The following is a 25845-nucleotide window of genomic DNA, read 5'->3' on the forward strand; positions in this document are numbered from 1 at the left end:
TGAAATAGCACAACTGTGATGCATTATCTATTATATGTTTTCAAAGCTGTTTCATGTTTCATGTCGGGTTGAATTGTGAAGATGTACTGTGTGTTCATCCCCTCTGAACATTGCTGTATAATTTCCTTTTTATTCCAGATAACTATTAATACCACAAATGCTCAGCCTCTAGCCAACAGTTAGTGGCCATCACCAGCAGGGCGGCACACTTCACAGATGTCATGGATGTCATCTTTGTCACACACCTGGTGGAGAGACTGACAAGGCTGGTGGAAAAGCGTAGAGATGTAAGAGTGAACAAAGATACACGCAGACAGTTTATTTCATGTGATCTAAGCTTAAATTCCAGGCATGACAAAAAAAAACAAAAACTATTTCCTTTGAGGTTTTCATAGTCTCACACTGTGGGGCAGAGACAAAATTGGGACAATTGTGTCCTCCAGCATTCCACGTTGGCAACAACTTGAGCCCTATTTTTTAGTTTGTTTACATTGTGCCAAATTGCCACCATTAAACGTATGTCGAATTAGCTATTAGCAGTTCCTGTTTGTATTGTGCCCGCGGATGTACAGAGCTATCACTGAATTACTTTGATACTGAAGATAAATTGAAAACTTCATGATTCTGAAGTACGTAACGTCTTAATTGGATGATCTTTAAGCGGATTTTTGGACATTTATTCTCGATCGGAGATATTGATATCCTCGGAGAGTGTAAGTCACACTTAATCTAAAAATATGTGTCTGTGGATCGAGTGTGAGGTATGTTTCTGAGAAGCGGTAGGAGTTACGCAAATTGTTGCAAATTCTCTCCCTCCACGCCCCCCCCTCACATTATGAAGGAACTACACAAATTTGTAATGTGCAATTTATGGGGAACTTCTTTACTGTTATTGCTAGCTGTTACTCCTATTCAATTTTCATGCATTTGCTTCTCTGAAAGCAACAATTTGTCATTGTAGCTAGGATGAGGTTAATCAGGAAAAACACTAGCTCATCTAGAGGTAACAACAGTGTCTCAAGGGCCAGAATTGAGCAAACAGATTACGACACTTGGACGTGGATGTCAGCGAGAGACAACAGGGGCTGCTTAAAAAGACATGGCAACATGCTGTTCTGGTTTCAATCCTTCAATCGATTCCAGACAGCTTAACTTTTCACCTCATACGCGTTCCTCTTGCCCGTGGCGGCGTTGGACCTGAATGACAATTATGGTTATGAAGATGCATCTCTTCTTGGGAAAGCCATGTTTTACTTTAAGTGAACTTCTCTTCTGTCTGTGGCCAGAGGCAATCGGAGGGCTTTACGTCACGCTGAAGGTCAGGTTGTGCGAAGGGAAGGGTGCAGAGCATAGTCAGTGAAAAGAATCAATATTTGCTCCCACTTGTCCAATTACTCATCACAGGTCACTCGGGAGCAGATATTAGGAGATACTTAGAGGTTTATCATTCCTAAAACATTGCTGATGAGACTACCCTCATTCATCCAATAAAGAACAGTCAAATGAAGCAACAATGAAAAGTACAGTAAGTAAATAGGGAACTTCCATCCCAAGGAAGCGATTATGCCCCATTGGAGCTGCTAATCTAAATTAAATCTTCCTATAATGAATGAAGCCACCATTGCCTCCCTCACACTTCTGACTGGAGATTATAAATGTGCCTGTTGTTGTGGATATGATTGATGTGTATGATGAGTCTGCCTCTTGCTGTGTGTGTGTGTGTGTGTGTGTGTGTAGACGTGTCAGCTTTTTATACGTACAATCTCCGTAATTGTGTGCACGGATACATGTCTGCTTGTGTTCCCGCAGCTTGGGGACTACATATCAGACATAGCCAGCAACATGATGCTTGTGGAGGAGCATATCCTGTGGATGGCACAGAATGAGGCCAGAGCGTGCACTCGGATCGTCCAGTGTGTGGAGCGCATTGCTGACCTGGCGCTGACCAGAGACAATCAGGTCATTTCTAAGGTATGACTGGAAACAGTAACACCGACACTCACGACCACACTCTGTCAGGGCAAAGGTTGATTATCTGACTAAATGTCCCATAGCTTTACCTTTTTTTTCTTGCAGCCTAAAATAATGAGAAGTTAATCTCTCTCTAGCAGATAGCTAGAATAAGGCAAGCGAAAGATAAATTGCTTCCTTTTGTTTCTTCTCGCTTCCGTCTATTGTTTTCCCTCTCTGCTGTCACTTGGGATAAAAGCATCTGCTAAATGACTAATATAAAAATCTCTGCCCTCCCTCCTTCTCCCACCCTCCAACCCTTCTCTCTCACTCCCCCACTCCTAATTTTTGTGTTGCCCCCCCCTAGGTATCTGCTAACATAGCCCTGGAGGCCTTTCTGATCCGGCCGTCTAACTTTTTCGGTCTCTCCTGCACGGCACTTCAACGCCCCCCCTCGTCTGCCACCTCGCCGCTCCCTGACAGCCACTCCCACACTGACAAGGACACGAGCAGAGAGCATGATGCCGTGGGAGAATCGTTGCTCAACATCAAATGCCACACTGTCAACAACAGCGGCTCACCGGGCAGTCAGCTCAGCAAGGTAAGGTGCAATTTAATAAATGGTGCAAAACTTTCTAAAATATGCTATTCCGCTCTTTTGCTCACCTCCAACGAATCCAGCCTGAGGTCAGAATACAACGTTCGTTGAGTGTTTCTCGTTCTCGCTCCCAAAAGCCGCACACTTTTGTATTTCTTGACACCGTGTTCAAGTGCAGGAGAGAGAGAAGAAGGAGAGAAGATGTTCTAACAGCGGAGAAAGAAAGCAACTGAGAGGCAAATAAAATATGAGAAAGAGAGAACAGCTTGTACAGCAGCTCGTGGGCACAATAAAATGAATTCTCCAACACCACACAGTTGAAGCATGGGAGAAGGATTACCACCTGCCCTTAAGTCTGTTGTTGCCTATTTGTCCCAACAAGATGACACCTAGTTTGTGTTTGTTGGCACACCATAGATCAGCTGGTGATAGGTGGGGTTGTAGTGGGGGCAGGGCCTGCAAATAGGACGGTAATTTGGGAGTCAGTGAATGCGGGCCACTCCCCTGTGATGAATAAGATGGCCTTGCGTCCCTGTCACTTTAAATCAGCTATGGCCCCACCATGGCTCCAGTTGTGGCTGTCCCAAATGACAAATACCACGTCAACAGATGAGGGGCACCCTGCATCTGCAGACGACAGGCAAAACATTCATCTGGCACTGAAGTGGCATAGTTCTGCAACATTTGAACAGTTTGCGCGCTCTAGCTATTCAGTCCACCAATGAATTCATCAGTGTGCATGTGAGTGTATCCTGTGCGTGTTAGTGTGTATCAGCCGGAGACCGTCTGCGGGTGTGCGCTATCTTTTGTTTTTTCAGTCGGTGTGCTTATTTCATTTCCCTCATCTTCTTCTTCTCTGGTGAGATGGTGTCAAGTCTCTGTGGTTTTGTCAGCAATTACACCACTTAATTCTAGCTCCAGGCTGTGTGTAGAATGCGTGCATTTATCTATGTATGCATTTCTGAAAGCTGAGCCCAGTCATCTGTATCATGGATGGGACAATACTGTCGTTCTAGAGGCCACTCCAGAAATTTGCTTGTTGATTTCCAGATGGAATTAGGAGGCTAATTGGAGAAAGTATTTATTTTGGTTAATACTGAGAACACATCTCCATGCCTGCACTTCATAATTTTGTCAGGTTTCTACAATCCATGTATTTCTCTGTGCTAAAGCTGGTTTGTTGAGCGCATTCCATGTCCTGGCACTGTGTAGCATACTTGTAACATTACACTGATGATGGATTTGGCTTTTCGCAAGCTGTAAATATGGGAGGATGTGGTGACCTGGCTTCCTTTCTCCAACTGAAGTCACACAAATGCCTGTGTCTTTGGAGTTCTGGCAGCAAGTTCAAAGCACCTTTGCTATATTAGGTTATACACTGCTCAAAAAATAAAGGGAACACTAAAATAACACATCCTAGATCTGAATGAATGAACTAATCTCATTAAATACTCCTTTCTTTACATAGTTGAATGTGCTGACAACAAAATCACACAAAAATTATCAATGGAAATCAAATTTATCAACCCAGGGAGGTCTGGATTTGGAGTCACACTTAAAATCAAAGTGGAAAACCACACTACAGGCCGATCCAACTCTCCTCCCAGACCTGGACTAAAGCATCCGCCCTACTCCTGGACAGTCTGTGGTGCAACGTGGCGTTGGTGGATGGAGCGAGACATGATGTCCCAGATGTGCTCAATTGGATACAGGTCTGGGGAACGGACGGGCCGGTCCATAGCATCAGTGCCTTCCTCTTGCAGGAACTGCTGACACTCCAGCCACATGAGGTCTAGCATTGTCTTGCATTAGGAGGAACCCAGGGCCAGCCGCACCAGCATATGGTCTCACAAGGGGTCTGAGGATCTCATCTCGGTACCTAATGGCAGTCAGGCTACCTCTGGCGAGCACATGGAGGGCTGTGCGGCCCCCCCAAAGAAATGCCACCCCACCATTACTGACCCACCGTCAAACCGGTCATGCTGGAGGATGTTGCAACCAGCAGAACGTTCTCCACGGCGTCTCCAGACTCTGTCACGTCTGTCACATGTGCTCAGTGTGAACCTGCTTTCATCTGTGAAGAGCACAGGGCGCCAGTGGCGAATTAGCCAATCTTGGTGTTCTCTGGCAAATGCCAAACGTCCTGCACGGTGTTGGGCTGTAAGCACAACCCTCACCTGTGGACGTTGGGCCCTCATACCACCCTCATGCACATTTGTGGCCTGCTGGAGGTCATTTTGCAGGGCTCTGGCAGTGCTCCTCCTGCTCCTCCTTGCACAAAGGCGGAGGTAGCGGTCCTGCTGCTGGGTTGTTGCCCTCCTACGGCCTCCTCCACGTCTCCTGATGTACTGGTCTGTCTCCTGGTAGCGCCTCCATGCTCTGGACACTACGCTGACAGACACAGCAAACCTTCTTGCCACAGCTCGCATTGATGTGCCATCCTGGATGAGCTGCACTACCTGAGCCACTTGTGTGGGTTGTAGACTCCGTCTCATGCTACCACTAGAGTGAAAGCACCGCCAGCATTCAAAAGTGAGCCAGGAAGCATAGGAACTGAGAAGTGGTCTGTGGTCACCACCTGCAGAACCACTCCTTTATTGGGGGCGTCTTGCTAATTGCCTATAATTTCCACCTGTTGTCTATTCCATTTGCACAACAGCATGTGAAATTGATTGTCAATCAGTGTTGCTTCTTAAGTGGACAGTTTGATTTCACAGGATTGTGATTGACTTGGAGTTACATTGTGTTGTTTAAGAGTTTAAGAGTTCCCTTTATTTTTTTGAGCAGTGCATCTTCTCCTGATATTCACTGTATGCGTCACTGAATCACAACTTTGATGGAGGTTATTACTGTATTGCTAGCTGGCATGGAGAAATCGTAGTAGTAGTAGTAGGGCTGTAAAAGATTAGAGGCTAAAACCATACAGTATCTCTATTAAGTTAATCATGATTTAACAAGCGTATTCACCAAGAACATCACCTAAATGAAGTACCCAATTTACAGCAGTAGTCTGGGGGATTGCTTGTAGGTGGAGAGGGGCTTGCACACATTAAATATCAATCAGACTCAACAGGTGCTTTACTTCAATATTGCTATTTCAGTATAAGTGTACAAATATGTTAACCTAAGAGGACAATACTGTATTATTGCAAAGTCATAGTCCACAACAGTCCAAAATGAAAAGAGATGTACCTGGAAGGAGTCCGGGAGCCAGTTTCTTTTTTGTGTGTGGTTGTTTGCTTTGAAAGACTTGATATTTTTTGGGTAATTTAAAAAAATAATCTCTTCAAAAGATCAGTTTTTGGGCATGAGATGAAAACGTGTAATAATGTTTTAACCTAATTTAGTGGAACAGTTGTGGGGTGAGGAGTGGCGCCCTACTCGAGAGCAGTTTAATAGTTATTGTTGAGGGACATGATGGTGACTCAACAGCCTAAAAAAGGGCTCTAATCTATCCAAGCTATCACCACTCTGCAATAATATCTTTCTTTTTCTCCCTTTCATTTCTACATTTAACAGGGCATGTGGGAAAAACTTCGCCAATTACTGATAATCTGGGAAAGTCTCATAGGCCGAATACTTTCGCACATGCACTGGCAACCAGTCTGAGGCACAAACACACAGACAAGCATGCACGCACACACACAGACAGGAGTTCTTTTTGGGAAAGTAGCAGTAATCTTATGGAATTTCACAAATTTAGTATTACAACTGTATACATAAATGCCTAGTGCAAAAATGGCTATTAGATCAGGAGCCTGATGGAATTCTTTGCCTATGTTTCTGCCAAAATCCCAATATTCTGACAGATATTCTAACCACTGGGCTACTGACATGGCCTGGAATTTGTCTCTAAAAAGGTGTCCTTAAGAGTTTAATAAAGCAGCTCTGTAAGGCACTCATTCAGTTTAGCTAACACAAGATGGCCGCCTCTGGATTACGCTCCATAGAGCTTTTGAATTTTTGTTTATAAATTCTTGTTTTCAGCCATCCCTCTCTGGTAAATGGAGCTCTTAAACATTGGACTTTCAACTGCTCACACTATTCCTCCGCTCTTTATTGAACCGGGAACTTTCTCGGAGTTAGTTGGAGGAACAGCAGCTCTATTTAGGGTCTACCGGATATGCCGAAGGGGGAAGCGTGCTGGCGCACTGGTTAAACTGAGAGAGCGGGGGTTTTGCACTGCGCTCCCTTTTATCCACCTGGCAAATGTCCACTCTCTGGCCAACAAAACTGATAAACTTCTGGTCTTCAACCGAACTAACTCAGACTTCTACAGATCTGCCGCCCTCTGTTTTACCGAGTCCTGGCTCGCCCTGCACGTCCCGCAATCTCTTCCATGCGGATCATCCAGGCTCCCTGCTCATTGTTCTTGGGGACTTCAACAGAGCAAACCACAGCCATGAATTCCAAAGTACAGACAGCGTATTAAGTGTCCCACCAGGGACACTAACACACTAGATAACTGCTACACTACACTAAAGGATGCCTATAGCCCTGTTTCCCGTGCAGCCCTGGGACTCTCTGATCACTGTCTGGTTCATCTTACCTCAACACACAGGCAGAAATTAAAATCTGCTAAACTTGTTGTGAAGAGGGTGAAAAGATGGACCAACGAGTCAAAGCTGGATTTACAGTCCTGCTTTGACTGCACTGACTGGAGTGTTTTTGAGGCTGCAGCCACTGACACGGACAAACTAACTGACACTGTGACATCCTACACCAGTTTTTGTGAGACAACCAAAAACCCTGGTTCACAGCGAAACTCAGGCAGCTTTGTCAGACCAAAGAGGAGGGCTTCAGAAGTGGGGACAGAGTCCTGTATAACCAGGCCAGGAACACACTGACTAAAGTGGTGAAAGCAGCAAAGAGGAGCTACGCTGAAAAGCTAGAAAACAGCTTCACAGCCAGCGACCCTGCGACACTGTGGAAAGGCCTGCAGACACTCACAAACTACAAGAGACCATCCCCCAACACTGCTGGTGCTCAATGACTGGCTGATGAGCTGAATGGTTTCAACTGTAGGTTTGAGAAGCCCACAGTCACACCTCTCCCCCACTACTACTCGAACTTCAAACAGCCATCATCCAGTCTGTCCTCTGCACGTCCATCACTGTCTGGTTTGGATCTGCCTCCAAAAAGGACAGGAGCAGACTACAACGGACAGTCAGGACTGCAGAAAAGATCATTGGTGCCAACCTGCCCTCCATTCAGGACATATACATTTCCAGAGTCAGGATACAGGCAGGAAACATCACTGCAGATCCATCTCACCCCGGACACAACCTGTTCCAGCTTCTCCCCTCTGGTAGGCGCTACAGAGCACTGTACGCCAAAACCAACAGACTCAGGAGCAGTTTCTTCCCACAAGCCATCAGTCTGATGAACAACTGACTCTGACTCACAGTGTCAGGAACAATTCCTGTGCAATAACCCAGTAACTCTGCCGCTATTCAGCCACCTGTTTACTAGCTAGTACTTGTTATTTATTCATCATTCTCTATTTCAGAGCTGTTCATACTGTTCATATTGTTATATTTTCATGTTGGATATACTGTATACCAAATATACCTACCTCAAGTAAATAACACCTGCACATAATACTTATTTATTCCAGCATCCTTTGCACTATATGCTCCTTCGCATTGTGTACATGTATGCATGTATGTGTTTGTGTACCTGTATATCTCATCCACCTGCATCCTTTCCACTCTGCTCACTGCATTATTTGTGTATCTGTCTATATTGTTTTTGTTTTTGAGTGTATATTTGTGTATACTGTAGCTTGTGTTTGATTTTATTATTGTGTTATTGTATTATTGTATGAGTAAACACATCATGAGCACTGTACAATCCTGAGTCAAATTCCTCATATGTGTACACAGTCCTGGCAAATAAATCTGATTCTGATTCTGATTTTATATATTTAGTTCATGAAATCTGTTGTTGTCTTTGTACAGTCGTGTGTAGTGAAGTCATCGACAAATTGACAGCAGGGCTTAGAATCATTAAATGAAATTATGAATCATACAGGAATAATCCCCCAATGGAATCTAGCTTCTAGTGGTGGTGAAAAAGTGAAGAACAGCAAACTGAAGATTTGGATGGATGAAACCTTGAGCAGGATTCCTGATAAGACCACTGGCCAGCTGGTTCTGTTGAAAACAAGAGCTGGGAGTGTGGAGGCGGGTCGTATCAATCGGACACTAAAACAAAAAAGCAGCATAAAAGGTTTAAAATTTGACAGCAACAAGATGATTGGCTCACAGAGGTCGAGAGGAAATGAAGGATAATAATGTCAATAAATAGAGTAAGCAGAATTATGTCTTCCTGATTATTTTTGTTAAGCTTCACATCCGTGCACTCAACGACACCTGTTGCTGATTGGCTGGAACAATGTTGTGTGGCAAAGTCAACACCCCTTCCTTGTTTTCCATTTACAGTGTAGGAAAAGACAGAGAGCAAGCAAAATGTGAGGAAATATTGTCTGAATTTAACAAAAAGTGTACCTGATTACAATCACTTTCTATCCTTTTAATCATCAATATTAATTTCTTAATGCAAATGTCAAGACTCAACTGAGCAATGACCACCTGGCTCAAGCTGTGGCACACAGCAGTTCAATGGAGTGTTATTAGGAAAATTATTCTGTGCTTACTTACAGCCTACTTAATACTTGATTGCCAGGTTAATGTGATCAGAAGTGCTTTGTTTTAAAGAATAATCTATGTCTCTTTTTTTTCGTATTTGTTAAATGTTAATTCTTTAATTAACAGTAAGTGTTTGAATAAAGAATTGGATCCCTTTAATCAACCTAATGCCTTATTGAACTCATGCTGCTGATTATGGCATCATTTAAGTCAGTTTCTGCTAGTTTCCTACAAACTATGTGAGAAGTAAGTCAGGAGTGAAAAGACTGAAAGATCTTTCACAATAAGGAAATTCCTCCTTAGTTGGTACCTATATTCCATGTTTGCCATCTTGATTAGCTGGTTCCGATGCTTTACAATATTGTGGACCCTGCAGCTGAAAATGTCTTTACTTAGATCTTTCTAACAAGACACTGATGTAATGTTTTTTGCAATGTATGAACAACAGAAAGCTGCATGGATTCATTTTTCTAATCATGGTCCACATAAGGCTTGAGGCCGTATCTAATCTTATATTTCAATGCTCAAAGCATCAAGTGTAAGTGTTGCCATGACAATAAGTAAACGGCGCATCATTCAGCTGAGACAAATCTCATAATTCTGGGTCTTGCAGCCGGCTCCCTATGCCAGTGTTAAGGTGGTGGATGAGACGTGTCTAGGAAGGAAAGCTTACACAACATCTAGTCTTTAAAATGATGCATGCAATTGAAACCAAAACCGCCATGTGTTTGAATGGAGCAGTATAGAGGTAGCAGGAGACATCAGATATGAAATGTCATCAGGGCTTAAGACATTAGCAGCCCATTCTGACTTGAGAATGAAGGTTTGTGTGAAAGTAGCCATCTTTTCTCCCACCAGGAAGGCGGCGTGTGTGTTCAGAGTGTGAATTTAGTGCAAGGTAGATACATTTGTTATATCAGGAGCACAGAAATAAATGCACATACTGCAACCCCCCCCCCCCACACACCCCCCACACACACACACAAACACACACGCGCTCCCCTATGACTCATCAGTCAGCCTGTCTAACACAGATTAACAGCACACTGAAAACTGCTACAGACACATAGCACCACCGCTTGTTATCGAGTAAAGGTGATACTACAAAGATATAAACAGGCACGAAAGGATGAAGTCAGAAAAAAAAAAATCCTTGTTGGATTGGTCATCATATAATCATGGTTCTCTTATTAAGCTTGGGTGTACCTAAGTTTCCATCCAAAACCAGCAAAAGGAAATTATTATCAATGCTTTTTCTATCTGCAATAGTTCGAAGACTAATTCATAAATTTTAATTTTAAATCAACATTTCAATGCTGCGCAGCTTCTTTTTGTCTGTTATTCTACAGCACGGTCGGTACTCTTTAAAAATGTAGTTCTATAAAAACGTAGCGAGCAGGTTTTATCGCTGTCTCCGTCTCTCTCCTCTGCTCTCTCTCAGGTCTGTGTGTCTGTTTGATCAAGGGCGGGGCTGAGCTACACACACACACACACACACACACACACACACACATAACAAGGGTGTAACTTTCTGTTGAAAAGTAGTGGGTCATGAGACGTGACGATGCACGAGAACAAGACAAGAAGATTTTTAGCTCTATTTAGATGAAATATTTGAAGCTGAAATATATGATTTTGAGCATTAAACTCATAATTTCCTGCATTCTGGAGACATTTTCTGCTCCAATTTACAGTGGAAATGATTTTTTTTTTATATGAGGGAAATATTATTATATTGTGCAAATAAACCTTTCTCAGAGCAATTTCATTTATTAGTTAACATTTCTTGGTGCAAGCTATTTTTCAGTACATTTTTAACAAATGCTTTCAAAATGTGTTGGGGACATGTCCCCAGGGTCCCTAGTGTAAATGACAACTATGACACACACACTCACTGCGCACAGAATGAACTGCGGCTTCAGTTGCATTCACACAAAATCCGGCAATGTGGCTCCTTCTTGCAGGATTTCGAGGAGTTGTTGCCATGTTTAATTGTGCTTGCGAAACAACCAGAAAATAACTTTTTGTTTCTCTGATTCACTGCTTTGTTCTTGCTAATGCTGCTCGCACATCTCGTTTACTCTCGGGCTAGTTCACCCACCGCTGCTCTCTCTCTCTGCATGGGGCCAACACTGAATCATGTGTTAACAAACAGCAACCACAAATCCTACTCATTCTGCCTGTACTTAAATGAATCACTTTATTCAAATAGGAAAATCAATAGGATTCTTTTATTTCAGGTTGATGGCATCATAAAATTTGAAGCTTTATTTTAAAACCTCAATAGAAAAAAAGACGCGGTGTTTCCAATCCAGTTGTTTTATGCACAAATAGAAAAAGTGCATAACAACAGGTTGATGAAAATGTTTTCAGCAAAGTACATTGGTATATCAGTCATTGTCCGATTGTAATTTGGCAATCTACAATTACTTTGTAGTTACAGTATACAATAAATCAGAATATTCCAGAAATGAAAGTTGTATGAGCTTGTTTGACGTTGACATACATGTGTTCATTGACTTCCAGTGTCCAGAGAACAAGAACAGTAGCACACAACACAACGTTTTAAGAAGGACATAAATAGTGATTAATAGGCTAGTTCCTAAAAACCCCCAAACTTCCCCTTAAACTCTACTTCTCTTCTAGGCTGTTTCCTCCATCCTCATGTAACTGACTGACAGGCTGAGTGATCGGCTCTCTGTTTCACTCTGGCAGAAGCTCAGCACCGTTTAGAGCCATTCTGGGTCCAACTGGACTAAGACACACAGCATATGGCCCTACTGTGCCAACACCTTGCCAAAAAGTGGCGCGTAATAAAACACAGCCATACAACATCAGTACCTTATGTTATGCACTCTATTGCACTCTAATACTGTAAGGATTTTTCTCCTGATTGATTTTCTGTGTTTTTAAGATGAATTTTGTAAAATGGTTTTAGATTGCTATAAAAGACGGTCAAAACAAAGAAGGGAAATATAATCGATCTTTAATGGCTGGCTTTAATATAATCCATCCCCAGGAGCATCCTAATGGTCCAGTGGTCTAACGTAACTAGTCTGGCTGTGATTGTGTGTCATCTCCTTCTCATTCACTAATTGTCTGGCTATTAAATAAACACTAAAATACCACAAAAAGAAAAATCACAGGTTTTTCAATTATTATCTAGGCCTCTGAAGCAGCATAAATTCCAGGGTTCCTCCCTGAAAACACACCTGGTGTTGGGGGAACTGTTGTCCAGACATCTTCACTTTGTAGGTGCAGGCCAAATGGAGGCTCCAAGAAGGGCATCCAGTACTGGCTGTGTGCAGTATATTCTGCATACTTTATGTCCCATGTACACTTTATTTCTCTTTTTGCAATAAAGATTTAAGGAGGAAAAAGGATTCTGATTATTCCAACACCACATGAATTCACTGCTCACCCCTCCCTTTCCAAGTGAGTAGGAGAAGCTACGGTGGCCGACACTCTCTCACTGTCGACTCTTGTGCTAAATAATGTGTTGGCCTCCATTTGTCCAAATTTATCTTCTTTTCTTACTTCTACCAAACCAGTCGACTACTACTAGTACAACTGCTACTACTACTACAACTACTGTCATTACTTGTTCTTATTCTTCTTGTACGTATTCAACGCTGTGACACACTCTGAAGAGGGGAAAAGTGCGTTAACTTTGAAGCGCTTGTTAAGTCTGCTCGTAAAGTCCGTTAAATTTGCGTTCCTCGATTATTTATATTCCTTTAGTCTGTAAGGGTCCACCGATCAAAAGAATCAAAACAGCTTTTCATAAAAATGAATCCAAGTTGTAAATCCTGTCATGTGAAGTCCATCGCTCTCTGTCTGCTAACTTCTCTCATCCTGCATGGTATTGTTGTTTTCAATAGGTTGCTGCCTTCAAAATAAAAGCGCATAAGCCGTTTGATATTATTTGATCATTTAAATAAACTGTTTGATAGTTTCAGTTTTGTGCAAAAAGAATTAAAAGCCTGTCCCATTTGCACGCCTGTCCCAAATAAAGGCAGGGTCTATTCAGTGATTTTAGCAAATAAAAGTTTTACGGTGTGTGTGTTTGTGTGTGTGTGTGTGTGTGTGTGTGTGTGTGTATATATATATAACATAGAAACCTGAACTGTCTAAATGATTATGCATCCCTTTGCTGTGGGCTAGATGCTTGAAACTACGCAGCAGGTCTCTGGACCAGCTCATTTTCTATTCTAAAACTAGTCATTCTCTCTTAATAATAAATTCTTCAAAGACAACGGTTTGTTGTAACTCAATTATTTGAAAACAAAAATATCAACTTTATACGTGGTGCCTGAAGAAATGTAGGAAGGAAAGTCATTAGAACTCATCCACTGTGGACAATGAATGTCAGAGTAAGATAATCCTAAGAAAACTGTAAGAGAATTCATCCAAAAGTTGTCACGGTATTTCAGACTAGAACAAAGTGGTAGATCAACCAAACAGCCCACGTACCCGACATTTCCTTCCATAGAGCCACACTGCTAACATGCCTAACATGCCCCGATTTTCCATTTAACTGGGTTTAGTGAACTAGGTGAGGCAATTACAGTTTCATACTTCATACATACATACTTTTTTCCCCCACAGATTCCCACTAGAATTGCATTTTCACATGTGAGTATCTCACATTGTATTAATATTACACGATGTAGTTTATAAAACATCACACATTTTTTATATAGTCACTGACTCACTTACTCAGTTGCATTTCATTGTAGACAGCATTCTTATCTAGCATACACTGTTTCAAAGGTCTGCTTAAATCGTAATTGGTAGGGATAACTCTGACATAGCAAATGCTTTGGTTATTGAACATTTCCAAAACGTCACCATCAAGAACAGTATGCCTTCTCTATCTTCTACCCCACATCTCTGCACAGTAGAAAGTTGGCTTTGACACTCATGCTTCAAATATTTAAAATATGAACACTATCGGCAACAATTTGCGAGCAAATCTTTTGCACAGATAAAATTTGTCACACTTTTGAAGCCTTTTAGTGTGCTTGAGCGGAAAAGGGCCAGGTTAGGTTGTTGTTTTCAAGGCTATGGTGTGTATATTTAGGTGACTGACAGTTCTCACAGGTGATTATGATACTACTGCAAGGGTTTTATTAGGGTATTCAAAATCCAATGGTTTCCAACAAATTTAGGTTGATGACAAAGCTATGTTAACTGTGGACTCCTCATCACTGGTTGTCGACGGGTTGTCACATGTTAAATAAGAAAAGTCATGCTTTCTGAATATTTATTGGAAGCCTGAAGTGGAATTCTTCTTAAGACCATGGACCTTGAAAATTCCTGATTTTGATTGCTGATAGGTGGGGAAACTGCATAGAAAATGAACAGAGGTGGTTTTAGGTTAGAGTGAGAGAGGGGAAAAGAGACAACTATAAAAAGAGCTAAAATGGCTCAATCTTTTGAAATGTACTCCTTATTTACAAGACTTTGATATTATATTTCATGATATTTACAACAGAATATCTATATAAAAATTGTTACATTAATTAAATAACAACTGGTGTTCTTAATTTGATCAAATATAGCATTTTGTTGTCAAGTGGTCATGGTATAAGAAGCGATAATACCATCCAAGTTGATTGGAATGGATTTTGCGGAGCCAAACAACCTGCCTCCACTTCATCCATTACAATCATGAAATGTAAGTCCACATATTATAGTTAAGCAAGATTAGGAAAAATCTAAAAGGAAACAGTTTTATGCAGCGGGAATATGTCTTTTCAGTTAATCATCTCACAAACCTCTGGGGTTTTAGGGTCCCATTGAGAATCATTTGTCTTATGTGTAGTTGTTTGTTAGCTGGCTTTAAACTCATCTGTTAAAAACTCAATCAATAAATTTTTTATGTAACTCTACGTCGACAAGTTCTTGTGTTTGTCTGCTTTAAATCCAAAACAAAATCTTAAAATCTGCAATAAAATTGAGCTTTTGAAAAAGAATGATTTTCAACATCTTTTTAGCATCTTGCCTGACTACTGCGTGTCTGCCACCTGACCTTTAGTTGGAATCACACTGTTTAATACCACAGTGTCACTTTGTTTGGAACAGACTTGGAACTAATTATCCCTAACATATTACACAAACATATGGCATCTTATCCTATTTCCCAAGTCAGTAGGCATTATCCTTGAACTGATCTGCAGAGTATATGGTTCACTGAGGATGACGGTTTGGGACAATATTTACCATTTTAGATCTCCCGCTTCCTTGTCATTGACAGGTAATTAGTGAAAGCCTTTAGGCTGAACGGGTGGAGTATTCCCACCTCCCTCTCTCCTCAGATAGCCTCTCTCTGCTCCACAGAGCTCCACTGCTTTTTAATTACAACCACCCGGCGCTGCGTGGGTGTGTGTTTGTTTGTTTGGTTGTTTTTATTTTAGGGGGGTGTCTGTGGTTGCTTTTTGGTGTGAGGAAGTGTTTGGATGTGTGTGTGTGTGTGTGTGTGTGTTAGCCGCCCTCCAGGTTAAGACTGTATCATGGGACACTGTTGCAGGAGAATATAGCCGGGGGCTGCTGCACATTAAATGAATCCTCTATGTCAGCACAGGCATCTAAGACAACCAAATATGACCCAGTTTGTCCCGATTCAGTAAACATGGCGCTTTATGGATGTGAATGCTTAATGTCTTGATAATTCGCTTCTAATTGGAATATGTTAGAGATGCGTTGTGTACAGTTATCTAATAAGCAATAGAGGATTTATAGTACTTAACTCCAGCATGAACAGTGCAAGGACTCTTCATTAGCTCGTTGACCTGGCTCTCTGTGTGGAGGGGGCACAGATTGAGGGAATCTTCCCTCTGTATTTGACATGCAAATGACCAGAGGTTAATTGTATGGGTGTTGAACTGCAGTTAAGTGTCAAAGTCAAATGGCAACAGGCATTAACATTGGATGGGTATTAAGGTTTTATTAGTGTCTGTTATGCTTCATGATGAATGGTGGGTGTGATGTGCATGTGTGCCATCTTCAGTGTGTGGGTGAGTGTATAAATCTGAAAGCATGCTTGTGTGTCTCTGTAGGTGAATATGTTTCTACACGCCTGCTTCCATCACATTGTATTTGTGTGTGTATGCAAATAAGGGAACTGTCAGCATTTGCAGCTCATATATGCATACGGCTACACATCCATGTAGCTGCATTACACTCCACAGTGAGAAGGCATATAGAGAATTTTACTCCGTCCCTGAGGAATTGCATCTTTTTTTCCTCTCTTTGCAGCTCGGTGAAACAAACAGGCCTGTGATGCAGCAGTGAGAGGCCTTGAATGCTAAACACATCATACGAGAGGAAGGCAGTAGAGAGGAGGAGGAGGAGGGCGGGAGACAAAAAGAGAACTGGAATTGAAAAAGCACGAGAAAGGGTGCGATCCAGCAAAAAGTGACAAATGAAGGACCAGAGACAGGCAGGTGGACGTATCCAGGAAGTAGAGAGTGAGAAGTGAGATGGAGAGACTTAGCACGGAGGGTGATACTAAAAACAGGAGAATGAGAAAGATAAATTGTCTTATCAGTGGATGGAGATCAGCAGGCACAGGGGATGTCTGTCTATTTCCACTGAATGAGAGACAGAGATTTACTTCTCTTTGTAGAGGAGCAGAGGAGTTGATCCTTTCTATACTTATTCTGTGCTGGACAAGTTGTCCCCAACTGAATCATTGGTCCCATCCCATATTTTCTTAAATCTACCTTGGGAGCACCCCAGGTCACTTCTGACTCTTTGATCAAAACCCATGGAGCACCCACACCTTCACTTTCCTGTCTGGTCCACCCATTTTTACTCATTTCTTTCATCAAACGTTATGTTGAATCATGCAGTGCTCTACTGTGGTGTTTAGTGCAGTGCTTACCAAGCCTCTCTGTTGCCTGTGTTGTCCAATGCAGTATTCTACTGCTGCACATGTTTTCTTTCTCAATCTGGAGCACTCTGAAGACATGAATGGAGGCATTTGCTCATCTCTGACTGTTCTTTTCCCCCCTGTACATTTAGCCAAGGTCTTATTTTCTCTGTGGTGTGCCACACTCTTATCAGGCGAGTTGTGCCATATTCTCAGCCAGCTACGTCCTGACAGCTACTGCAGAAACGACAGCTCCGGCCTGCCCACCGCTTTAGATAAAATAGGCCTTCGAAAAATAGAGGTCATTTTCAATTAAACATTGTATCTGTATCTTAATAGTGTCTGTTGTAATCATGTCAAAGAGAGTTTGACCCGTAGCCACACTGTATACCTGCATGACTCATAACACCATCACCTAGCATCAGCAGAGAATTTTTGTAGTGTAATATGTAATGGAAATATTCACCTTTGGAAATACATTTTAAAACAGTTTTGAACAGACAGAGGAGAGATATTTAGGTTCTGATTTCACAAGTCAAGGCGGGTAGAAGGAATGAAAAAATAAATACTGCGGACGTCATTTAAGCTTTCCTTTCAACGCTACGATATATTTAAACAGGTTGGTGCCACAGAGTCGACTCTATTCAAACTCAGAATGTAAATGCTCCGTATTTGTATAGCGCCTTTACTAGTGCCTAGTCGTTGCGACCACTCAAAGCGCTGTTACACTACATCTGCATTCACCATTCACACATATTCATACACTGGTGGAACAGCCACCAGGGGCAATTCGGGGTTCAGTATCTTGCCCAAGGACACTTTGACATACAGCCTGGAAGAGCTGGGGATTGAACCGCCGATCTTTCAATTAACAGGTGCCCCTAATGTTTGCAGGGTTCTGTTACGTGGCAGACAAAAAGCACATAAACTATATTTTTGAAGGTTAAAGGTTTTCTTATAATTCAGGTTCAGGATATTTTTGTAACTAGACATTACCAAAGTCGGGAAAGTTTCTAAAGAAAAGAATACTTTTGATTTTGGTTATGGGTTTATGATATAGGTAATAGCTTATAAACTATATATTACAAATTATATATTACATTATATTAATTAATATAATCAAAAGCAAACTAAATCCTAAAGAAGGCAGGAGCTCTGTGTTATTCTCATGTTCTAGCTTCACGTGCAGCATCGCATGGTCATCTATGGGTTGAGAAGATATCTTACTTATCTCTGAAATTCTCAACACATTGCAGTTTTCCTGGACATTGAAAATGTTGTTTTTGTGTTTTTGCCAAGAGTAGCAATATGGTTCATGTCCCAAGTGAGTGAGCAACATCTTTCCTCCCTGGCTAGCATTGAAAGCCTGTCGTACTGGGCAGCTGCCAGCTGTTTTTTTTGCTGAAAAATCTCATGTGTGCTAAGCAGACATTAACTAGATAAATATTATAGGTCTAAATATGACACCTCCAGATTCTAACAGTTTCATTGACATTGTCAACTTCATTGACAGCTGCTGACATTTCATCTCTGAAGCCAGTTAACTATGCCTCCAGTTTATCGTGACATTAGGTCATTAAGGTCTAGTCATGAGTTGGACTTCCTCCTCCACTACAGTCAGTTGGCATTCATCATCCCATGCCCTCTCATTGGCACTTATTTGACCCGCTTAGCATTTCATATTCACACAGTTGTCTGTGATCTCTTGCTCTTTTTCTCTGTCTTGTTATCTCTCAAACACACGCACACACACACACACACACACACACACACACACACACACACACACACAGATACAGACACACAAATTAATACCTTATACTCTGAATGTTGGTTAAATTCAGATTTTACATGAGTTTCAAATGTTGCAGAGGTTAAAGAACAAGACGTCCCAATAAACATGTTAAACCTCTAATGTATTACAGAACATTACAGAAATATTGCTCTGCTGCCAACACAGACTGTCCTGCCTGTTATGTACAATTTTGTGAACTACCATCACTATATATTAACTATTCCTCTCACTCCCTGCTCTTCCTCATCCTTCTTCTCTGGCCCTTTTCATATGGCTAAAAGCAGCAAATGCTGAGCCAACTGGCTGAGTTTGCCTCTCAAGCCTCCCGTGTGCTGGTAAATATTGCCTGTCCTGCTTTATCTTCCACCTCTGCTTCTGGTCTACAAATCGCAGCTCAAATTGACTCCTATTTCCATCCTCCTTTCTCTCCCTCTGACCTCCTTCATGTCCTACAGTAGACGCCTCCTCCCAAAAGTAGGGTGCAGCAGCGGGGAGTCCGTTGCTTTTCCTCTGTTCCCTGTCTCAGCTTCACATACACAACCCTGCCCCCTTCCCTTGTGTTTCTCTCAGTCTGTTGCAAGCTGCTTTCATCCTCTTATCCTACATCCTGCGCTACGTGGGGTAATTAGAGGTAAATTAATAGAACATTAGGATTCTGTAAGAGCAGGTTGCCCAAGGTCAGAGCTAGTGTATTAGAAGCATGCAGAAAAATTTGAGAATTAACAACTGACAGTGTTAACTTGATACGGTGTGTCACCTCACATAACACACACAAATACATTCTGATAAACCACAGCATCCCTCCGAACTGACGTCGAACAGCTGTTGATATGACAGCATCTGCCAGCCCATGCAAATCTTGCAGCAAAATGAAAGTTAAGAAGTTCTGGGTCATCCATAGCTGCTACCTGCCTTGCTTTTGAAACTAGGATCTAAATCTGTTTTTGACATCAGCTCCAGGTAGTTTCCAGTGTTGCTTGGGTTGATGTTGAACTCTGCTTCTTCCTACGTGGTGCTGCGAAATGTTGTGAAGAGTGCTGGAATATGCGGAGCAATGGAATATTCTGTGATACAGTGCTCAGTGTAGATCTGACAGTTTGTACCTGCATGAATGGCAAACACTGAAAAGGGTGCACACTCTTCACATGCACATTGTTTCTTTGAAGAATAAAATCTAAAAACGTTCAACGACGTACTTGAGAAAAACCCATCTGTTCTTTCTCACTTAATCACGCCTTTTCACTCTGCTTCACTGTCATTTTGAAATGATCCCTCCTCCTGCGTCTCCCTCTTTCCTCTGACTTCCCCTTTTGCTATCGGCTCCATCGACATCCTGTGTTGGGGAAACATTCTCCCCTAATACCCATGAAAAGGAGAGGGGAAAATGACTTTTTATAATTGCTCTGCAGTGTGTTTGCATGTCACACCATCTGTGGAGCTTCCGACGTTCCCTCAATTAGAATTCTTAGACCAGTGAGTTTGGAGTTTTACTGCACTGCCAGTGTTTGCGCAGATGGAATCTGCTGCAAAAGCACAGGCTTTCACAAGTTATAATTACAGTAACACTGTGCTCCTCTCTCAACAGTGGGATCTCTCTCTCTTTGTATATTTCTCTCAAATTATTGTTATTTCTCACGTGGAAATGGTAGTTTTCACCCCCTACAGTATCTTTTACTGCACTGTGCAAAGCTGTAAATTTGGCATAGCAGTTACCAGTCCTCCCACAGAGTGTCCATAATTTTGGATTAACTGAAACAATATAAACGTGGAACAAACAAATATGCACTTTCACCGACCGAACCAAACCTTTATGTACTATCCCATACCGTTTGGTTGGTTTCATTTAGACCACTGTGAGTTTTGTGGGGACAGATTCTAGTGTGGATTTGTTTGTCGTGTAACACACATGATTTTCTGAGAGAATATTTGTCATTTTAGCATGAATTCAAAAGTTGAACTATAATTGAATCCATCTGCTGAGTGATATATATGTCATGTGGTAACAATTGTCAGCCCACAGTATGACATTTTTTTCTCTCTGAAAAGGTACATAAACACAGAAGGTGCAGTAAAATGCTACTTGACTTATACACCAGAATTTGATTTCCAAGTTGGTTCCATAAAAGCACTGATAACACCGGAGGACAATGATCAAAACTGGTAGATAAATGAGTTTCCCGTCAGTCCATATAACTTCAACTTTATGGCTCTTAGTTCATTTTTAATAGGCCAGAGTGAATGCAATACTAAAGGCATACATCTTGAAAGGTGTGGGTCCCCTTTAATGGTGAATTGACACCAAGAATGCTGGAGGTCTTCCCCTAGTTTGTTTGGATGAGTGAGAACATAGTCATGCTAACTTTTGTCTAAGAGATCTGCAAGATTTCTAAAAGATTCTGTTCTCAGGAATGAGAATGTAATCAGAACAAATTACAATTCTGAGGTCTATGGGGTTTAATAAGAAAGATATTGACATCTGGCAGCCAGCAGTTGCTCGTTCTTGAGAACCAAAGCGTAAGAAAATGAACAGAGGACAAGCCAGATTCTAAAATCCATCATGCTTAGATTAAAGTTACAGGAGCTGGAATCAGATTTGTTTTGATTCCCTGTCTGGTGAGATGACAGCGCTCACCCACACTCTGTCCAGTTAATAAGCTTTTTTTGAGCCTGTGGACTTTTGTTTACATGCGCTGCTGTGAGTCTAATTGTGATCCTAAATGAACTAAACAAAAGAAGGTTCTGTGCTTCAGGGCAAAGCAAAAAAACTGTAGGTATCGCTGAATGTTTAGATTAATGCAGAGCATGCATTGCGATACCTTCTTTTTTTATGTGAACATCATCATCTGTTAAATATTTCCTGCTGTTTAAATGTTTTACATTTGATGTCTGTTGTCAGGAACATTAAAAGCATCTTAAAACTCTTAAATTTAGCTTTCCAAAAGTGGCAGACAATTGTGTTGCAGTAGTTTGCAGCTGTAAAACAAATCCCCACTTTGTTTTCATCTTAGGACATATTTCAGCCCTGTAGGCCCAAGGGTGATGCTACATCCACAGAATCCACAATACATGGGTTGTTCTCTGCCATGACGGCTGAAATATGGTATCCTCAGCCCTCATTCATACTCACCTCTTGAGTTCATCGCTGCGTCTGCCCACCCACTCCCTCAGCAGTCTTCTTTTCCCACACAGTCCTTCACAAACACCCTGTTATCACTTTGGAGTCAGGCTCAGAATGCACATTACTTCTCCTTTGCATTAAAAGCAAACCATTTGTTGTAGTTTCTTCAGGGAGGTCCACAAAATTCAGTGGTCAATATTTCGGGCTGCATCAGGGGAATATAACACAACTGCAGCTAGGAAGAAGTTTTACATATATATTTAGTAGGACATTATCATTAGCATACTTCATGGTACGTTGGGGCAATTCCCAATTACAGCTCCAACCAAACTGCGTAATTTCCTGTTCATTTGCTAGTGTTTAAACTGCTGTTTATTCTCCGTGTCTCTGTTTTAATATGTGATGTCTTGTTTCTCTTGCACCTTGTAGGTCATTATGTATTCCGATCCAGATTCCTTCTGATTCTAGTGAAACCTGCATTGAAATGGCTTACATGTTGACTCTGTTCGGTCTAATAGCTACCTGCTGTAGATATGGAGCAGGAGTGGGCCGCAGTAATTACAATAGAGGAGACGGATCCTGGTCCACAGGCCTGGAATCTTAATGGCTCATCAGCTGCATTTGACTGCAGCAGTACTAGGAAGACAATGAAACTGTCTTTGATCTGTAAGTCAAAATCAGAGTTAAAATGGTTGGGATTTACCGTGTCAAAGCTGTGTTTATTGTCAGGTTTGTTGTTGTTTATCATGAATTATATTTTTTTGAAGGACAGATGAAAACTCCTTTTACAGAGAGTTAGGATCAGTCTACCTCTGGTTTGACACAAACAGAATTGCATAGCAAAAAAGGACTGACATATATTTCTATCATTTGCAGCATAATATGGACAATTGTTTAGCCTTTCTTATTTAAAGAATGAAGCTAAACCCCATGAAAAGACCCAAATAATTATTACATTTGGGTCTTTCCAACATCCCCAGCCTGTCCGTTGCTCTCAGCTCTAAACCCATTCATTTCCAAAGAAGATGTAAATCTTTAACAACGGGTCAAAAATATATAGTATTATTTATTTAAGCATAGGCAAAGCTATATTAGGCTTTGACATACTTGTTGGTTTTACTCTTTTCATGGGACTTAAAAATACCAAAGTATCACCAAACTTATGGTTTAACTTATCCATTCTATTCCTCAGAATCATATTGATTGGCGTTTAATTGCAGATACATCCTACTAATCACATGCCTGACCCTAGTCAGAGACCTGATGTCTTGAGTCAGATTTTGCTATCAAACATTAGCTTGCTACTAGTTTTGTAGCTAATGGAGGTTAATTTGATTGGTGCTTGCTTAATGTTTTGAAAATATGAGTGAGTGTTTGTTGTTGTTACTATTATTGGAAATAGGTAACAGTTATTATTGCATGCCTAATAATGTCAGCAATATGTTTCCTGTTACCTGAGTAACATTGGTTTATATGCATTTAGCCAATTCTTGGTCAATAGTCAACTGTAGCTATATGTTCATGTTGCAAGGGAAAATACAGTTATTACTTGTTTAAAGTGATCATATACCAAACAAGTAATCACTGCTGATACTGTATGCTAATGGGTAAAAGGAGTGATCATAATCAAGTAAGTGCTTTGAATTCCTTAGATGCAGTGTTCTAAGCACATTAGGGGATTACAACCATAAGAGATTTGAGACTTGACTTGGACTTTCAAGAAAATGACTTCTGAACATCTCTGCTATTATGTCAGGTGTGATATTACTATCCATGTTCATTAAGAGTATAACTGATTGCTGACTGTACTACAGTATCTGCTAACAATCCAGATCACATTCAGTGTCAAGCAACAGGCCACTGTTCTTTCTCGCTGCTAATTAAAACCAGAATTAGAGGCACACTAATTACCAAATTACAATAAATACACAGGAATTTGTCTTGTTGACACGAGAAACATTGCATATACAAGGTAAGGGCCAGGAGATGGTTCTTTTATCCAAGTAAACAGAGCACGAGTTCAAATAATATTCTCTTCCAGTCTACACAGGAAAACCTGTCTGACTGTACTGTCAGAAGGAGGAAAGGTAGACTTCGCTAATTATCTTTGCTGCCGTGAGCTTGTTCTTTCTGTTCATCCCTCTCACACACGCATTGAAGTGTGTAACCTTTTCCGCAGCTGTGTAATCCAGTGTGGCGCTGTTCTGTGTTCTCCTGAAGAGCATAAGCAACTCCCAGCCCCACTAATCCATACTGGAGCTCTCAACTCTTTCTATGCACAGCATTCGACTAGAATCCTAAGACGAGAGATCATCTGTATGTATTTGCCAGCAGCTCGGCTCATCTCGTTAACTGACTTACTTTGCATTCACGCTACTTCCAGCCATATTGTTCTGCCAATGTCTGATGACATAAGGTCCCTGACAAACTTCCTCACATTGCCAGGATAAAAAATCTGGTTGGGAAATATCCAGATAAATTCAAATTTAGTTACATTCAGTCTAAAAATACTGGAATCAGCTCATAAAATACAACGTAATTATTTCCACAGAAACAAATATGTCACATGACGTGTTCTCAATGGTAGCTACAGCCCTCACAGCTAGAATAACAGCTGCTTTGTGCTGTAATGCAGGCCAGCAGATTTTCTCCTAAATCCGACCTTGCAGCATACAATGTATGTATTGTGGTCATAATAGAAAACATTAAACATACTCAAAAGCGCAGTAAAAGCGCAGTAAGCATTTGAAATTTTGAGTATGTTGTTGATAGACACTGTTCCTACAATGCAATGCAAAAATGAAACGGAAAAACTACTTGTGCTTGTTTAAGTGTTCAAAACATATAAACTAGCAAGTATGTAAGTATTGTTTTCTTTATAAAGTTATGGAGCTGTTTTCTAGAAGTGGGTCCCTATTATGTTTATATTATGCACCTGCATGAGAATGCATGGGCGTTTGCACACGGGTAACACAATACACATTCCTGCCAATGGCTTAACATTATTCCAGTGATCCACAGGTGGCAGTAACATGCTTAAAATTGGCGATGCAAATGTTTTATGAGGGAGGGAATGCGTGTTAGATATAGAGCTCAAGCATACACACAATGCATTGTCAGTTATGTAGGTATTTGGTCATAAACCAAAACAATTGTACAAACCTTCTGACTTCATGATGGTGCCAAGGGATCACCAAGGGAACATGAATGTACCAAATCCACTAGTTGTTGAGAAATTTCAGTCTTTACCAAAAATGGTCAACCTGCCTATGAAAAGTCAGGGAATCATAAAATTTATTTTGATTGGATGTGAGAATCAAATTTCTTGGACATCCATATATAATATTAGCTGTTGAGATATTTCAGTTTAAGGTGGTGGACAGACCACCTGAGCTCCTGACTACTTTAAGGGTTACCAGCAGGTTGAATTTTTTGGCCAAGCATAAATATCTTGAATTGAAGGGATTTCTATGAAATTTGGTTGCATCCCTAGTGCTCTGTCCCTCGTGTGGATAAAAACATTAATCAGTACATAGAAAATAGTGTATGCTAATACTATGTAGTATGGATATGGGATTCTGTGATAGGGAAATGCTGTCACTTGTAGAGTGTTTTGCTGTTATTCTTCCCAATGATGCTTCGCTCGATTGTTTGTTTGTTGCCTCAAATTGACAGAAATATGGTGAAGACTAAGGCGCCCATTAAAGCTGAACATCTAATTGCTACAGCAAAGTTTCCCTTAAAGAAATTACCCTTATTATACAATGAAAAAGTAATGCCTGCACACTCCAAACCACAAATGTATTTAACGTGATCCCAGTTGAATCATCGTCAGGTGAAAAGTTTGACCTGGAGTCA

The 25845-nt window shown here is 41.1% G+C and overlaps 1 protein-coding gene across 1 annotated transcript in view; it reads left to right on the plus strand.

Annotated features, from left to right (window-relative positions):
* Positions 1–25845, plus strand: part of LOC119917305 (adhesion G protein-coupled receptor A3) — a 170752-nt gene that overhangs the window by 60218 nt on the left and 84689 nt on the right. The window contains 4 exon segments of the mRNA XM_038737568.1: positions 139–169; positions 172–287; positions 1810–1971; positions 2318–2551. Coding sequence (XP_038593496.1) covers positions 139–169; positions 172–287; positions 1810–1971; positions 2318–2551 — 543 coding nt within the window.

The sequence above is a fragment of the Micropterus salmoides genome, unplaced genomic scaffold, assembly GCF_014851395.1.
Source record: "Micropterus salmoides isolate LMB-PRFRI ecotype aquatic unplaced genomic scaffold, ASM1485139v1 Ms_hic_scaffold_22, whole genome shotgun sequence".
Lineage (NCBI taxonomy): Eukaryota > Metazoa > Chordata > Actinopteri > Centrarchiformes > Centrarchidae > Micropterus > Micropterus salmoides.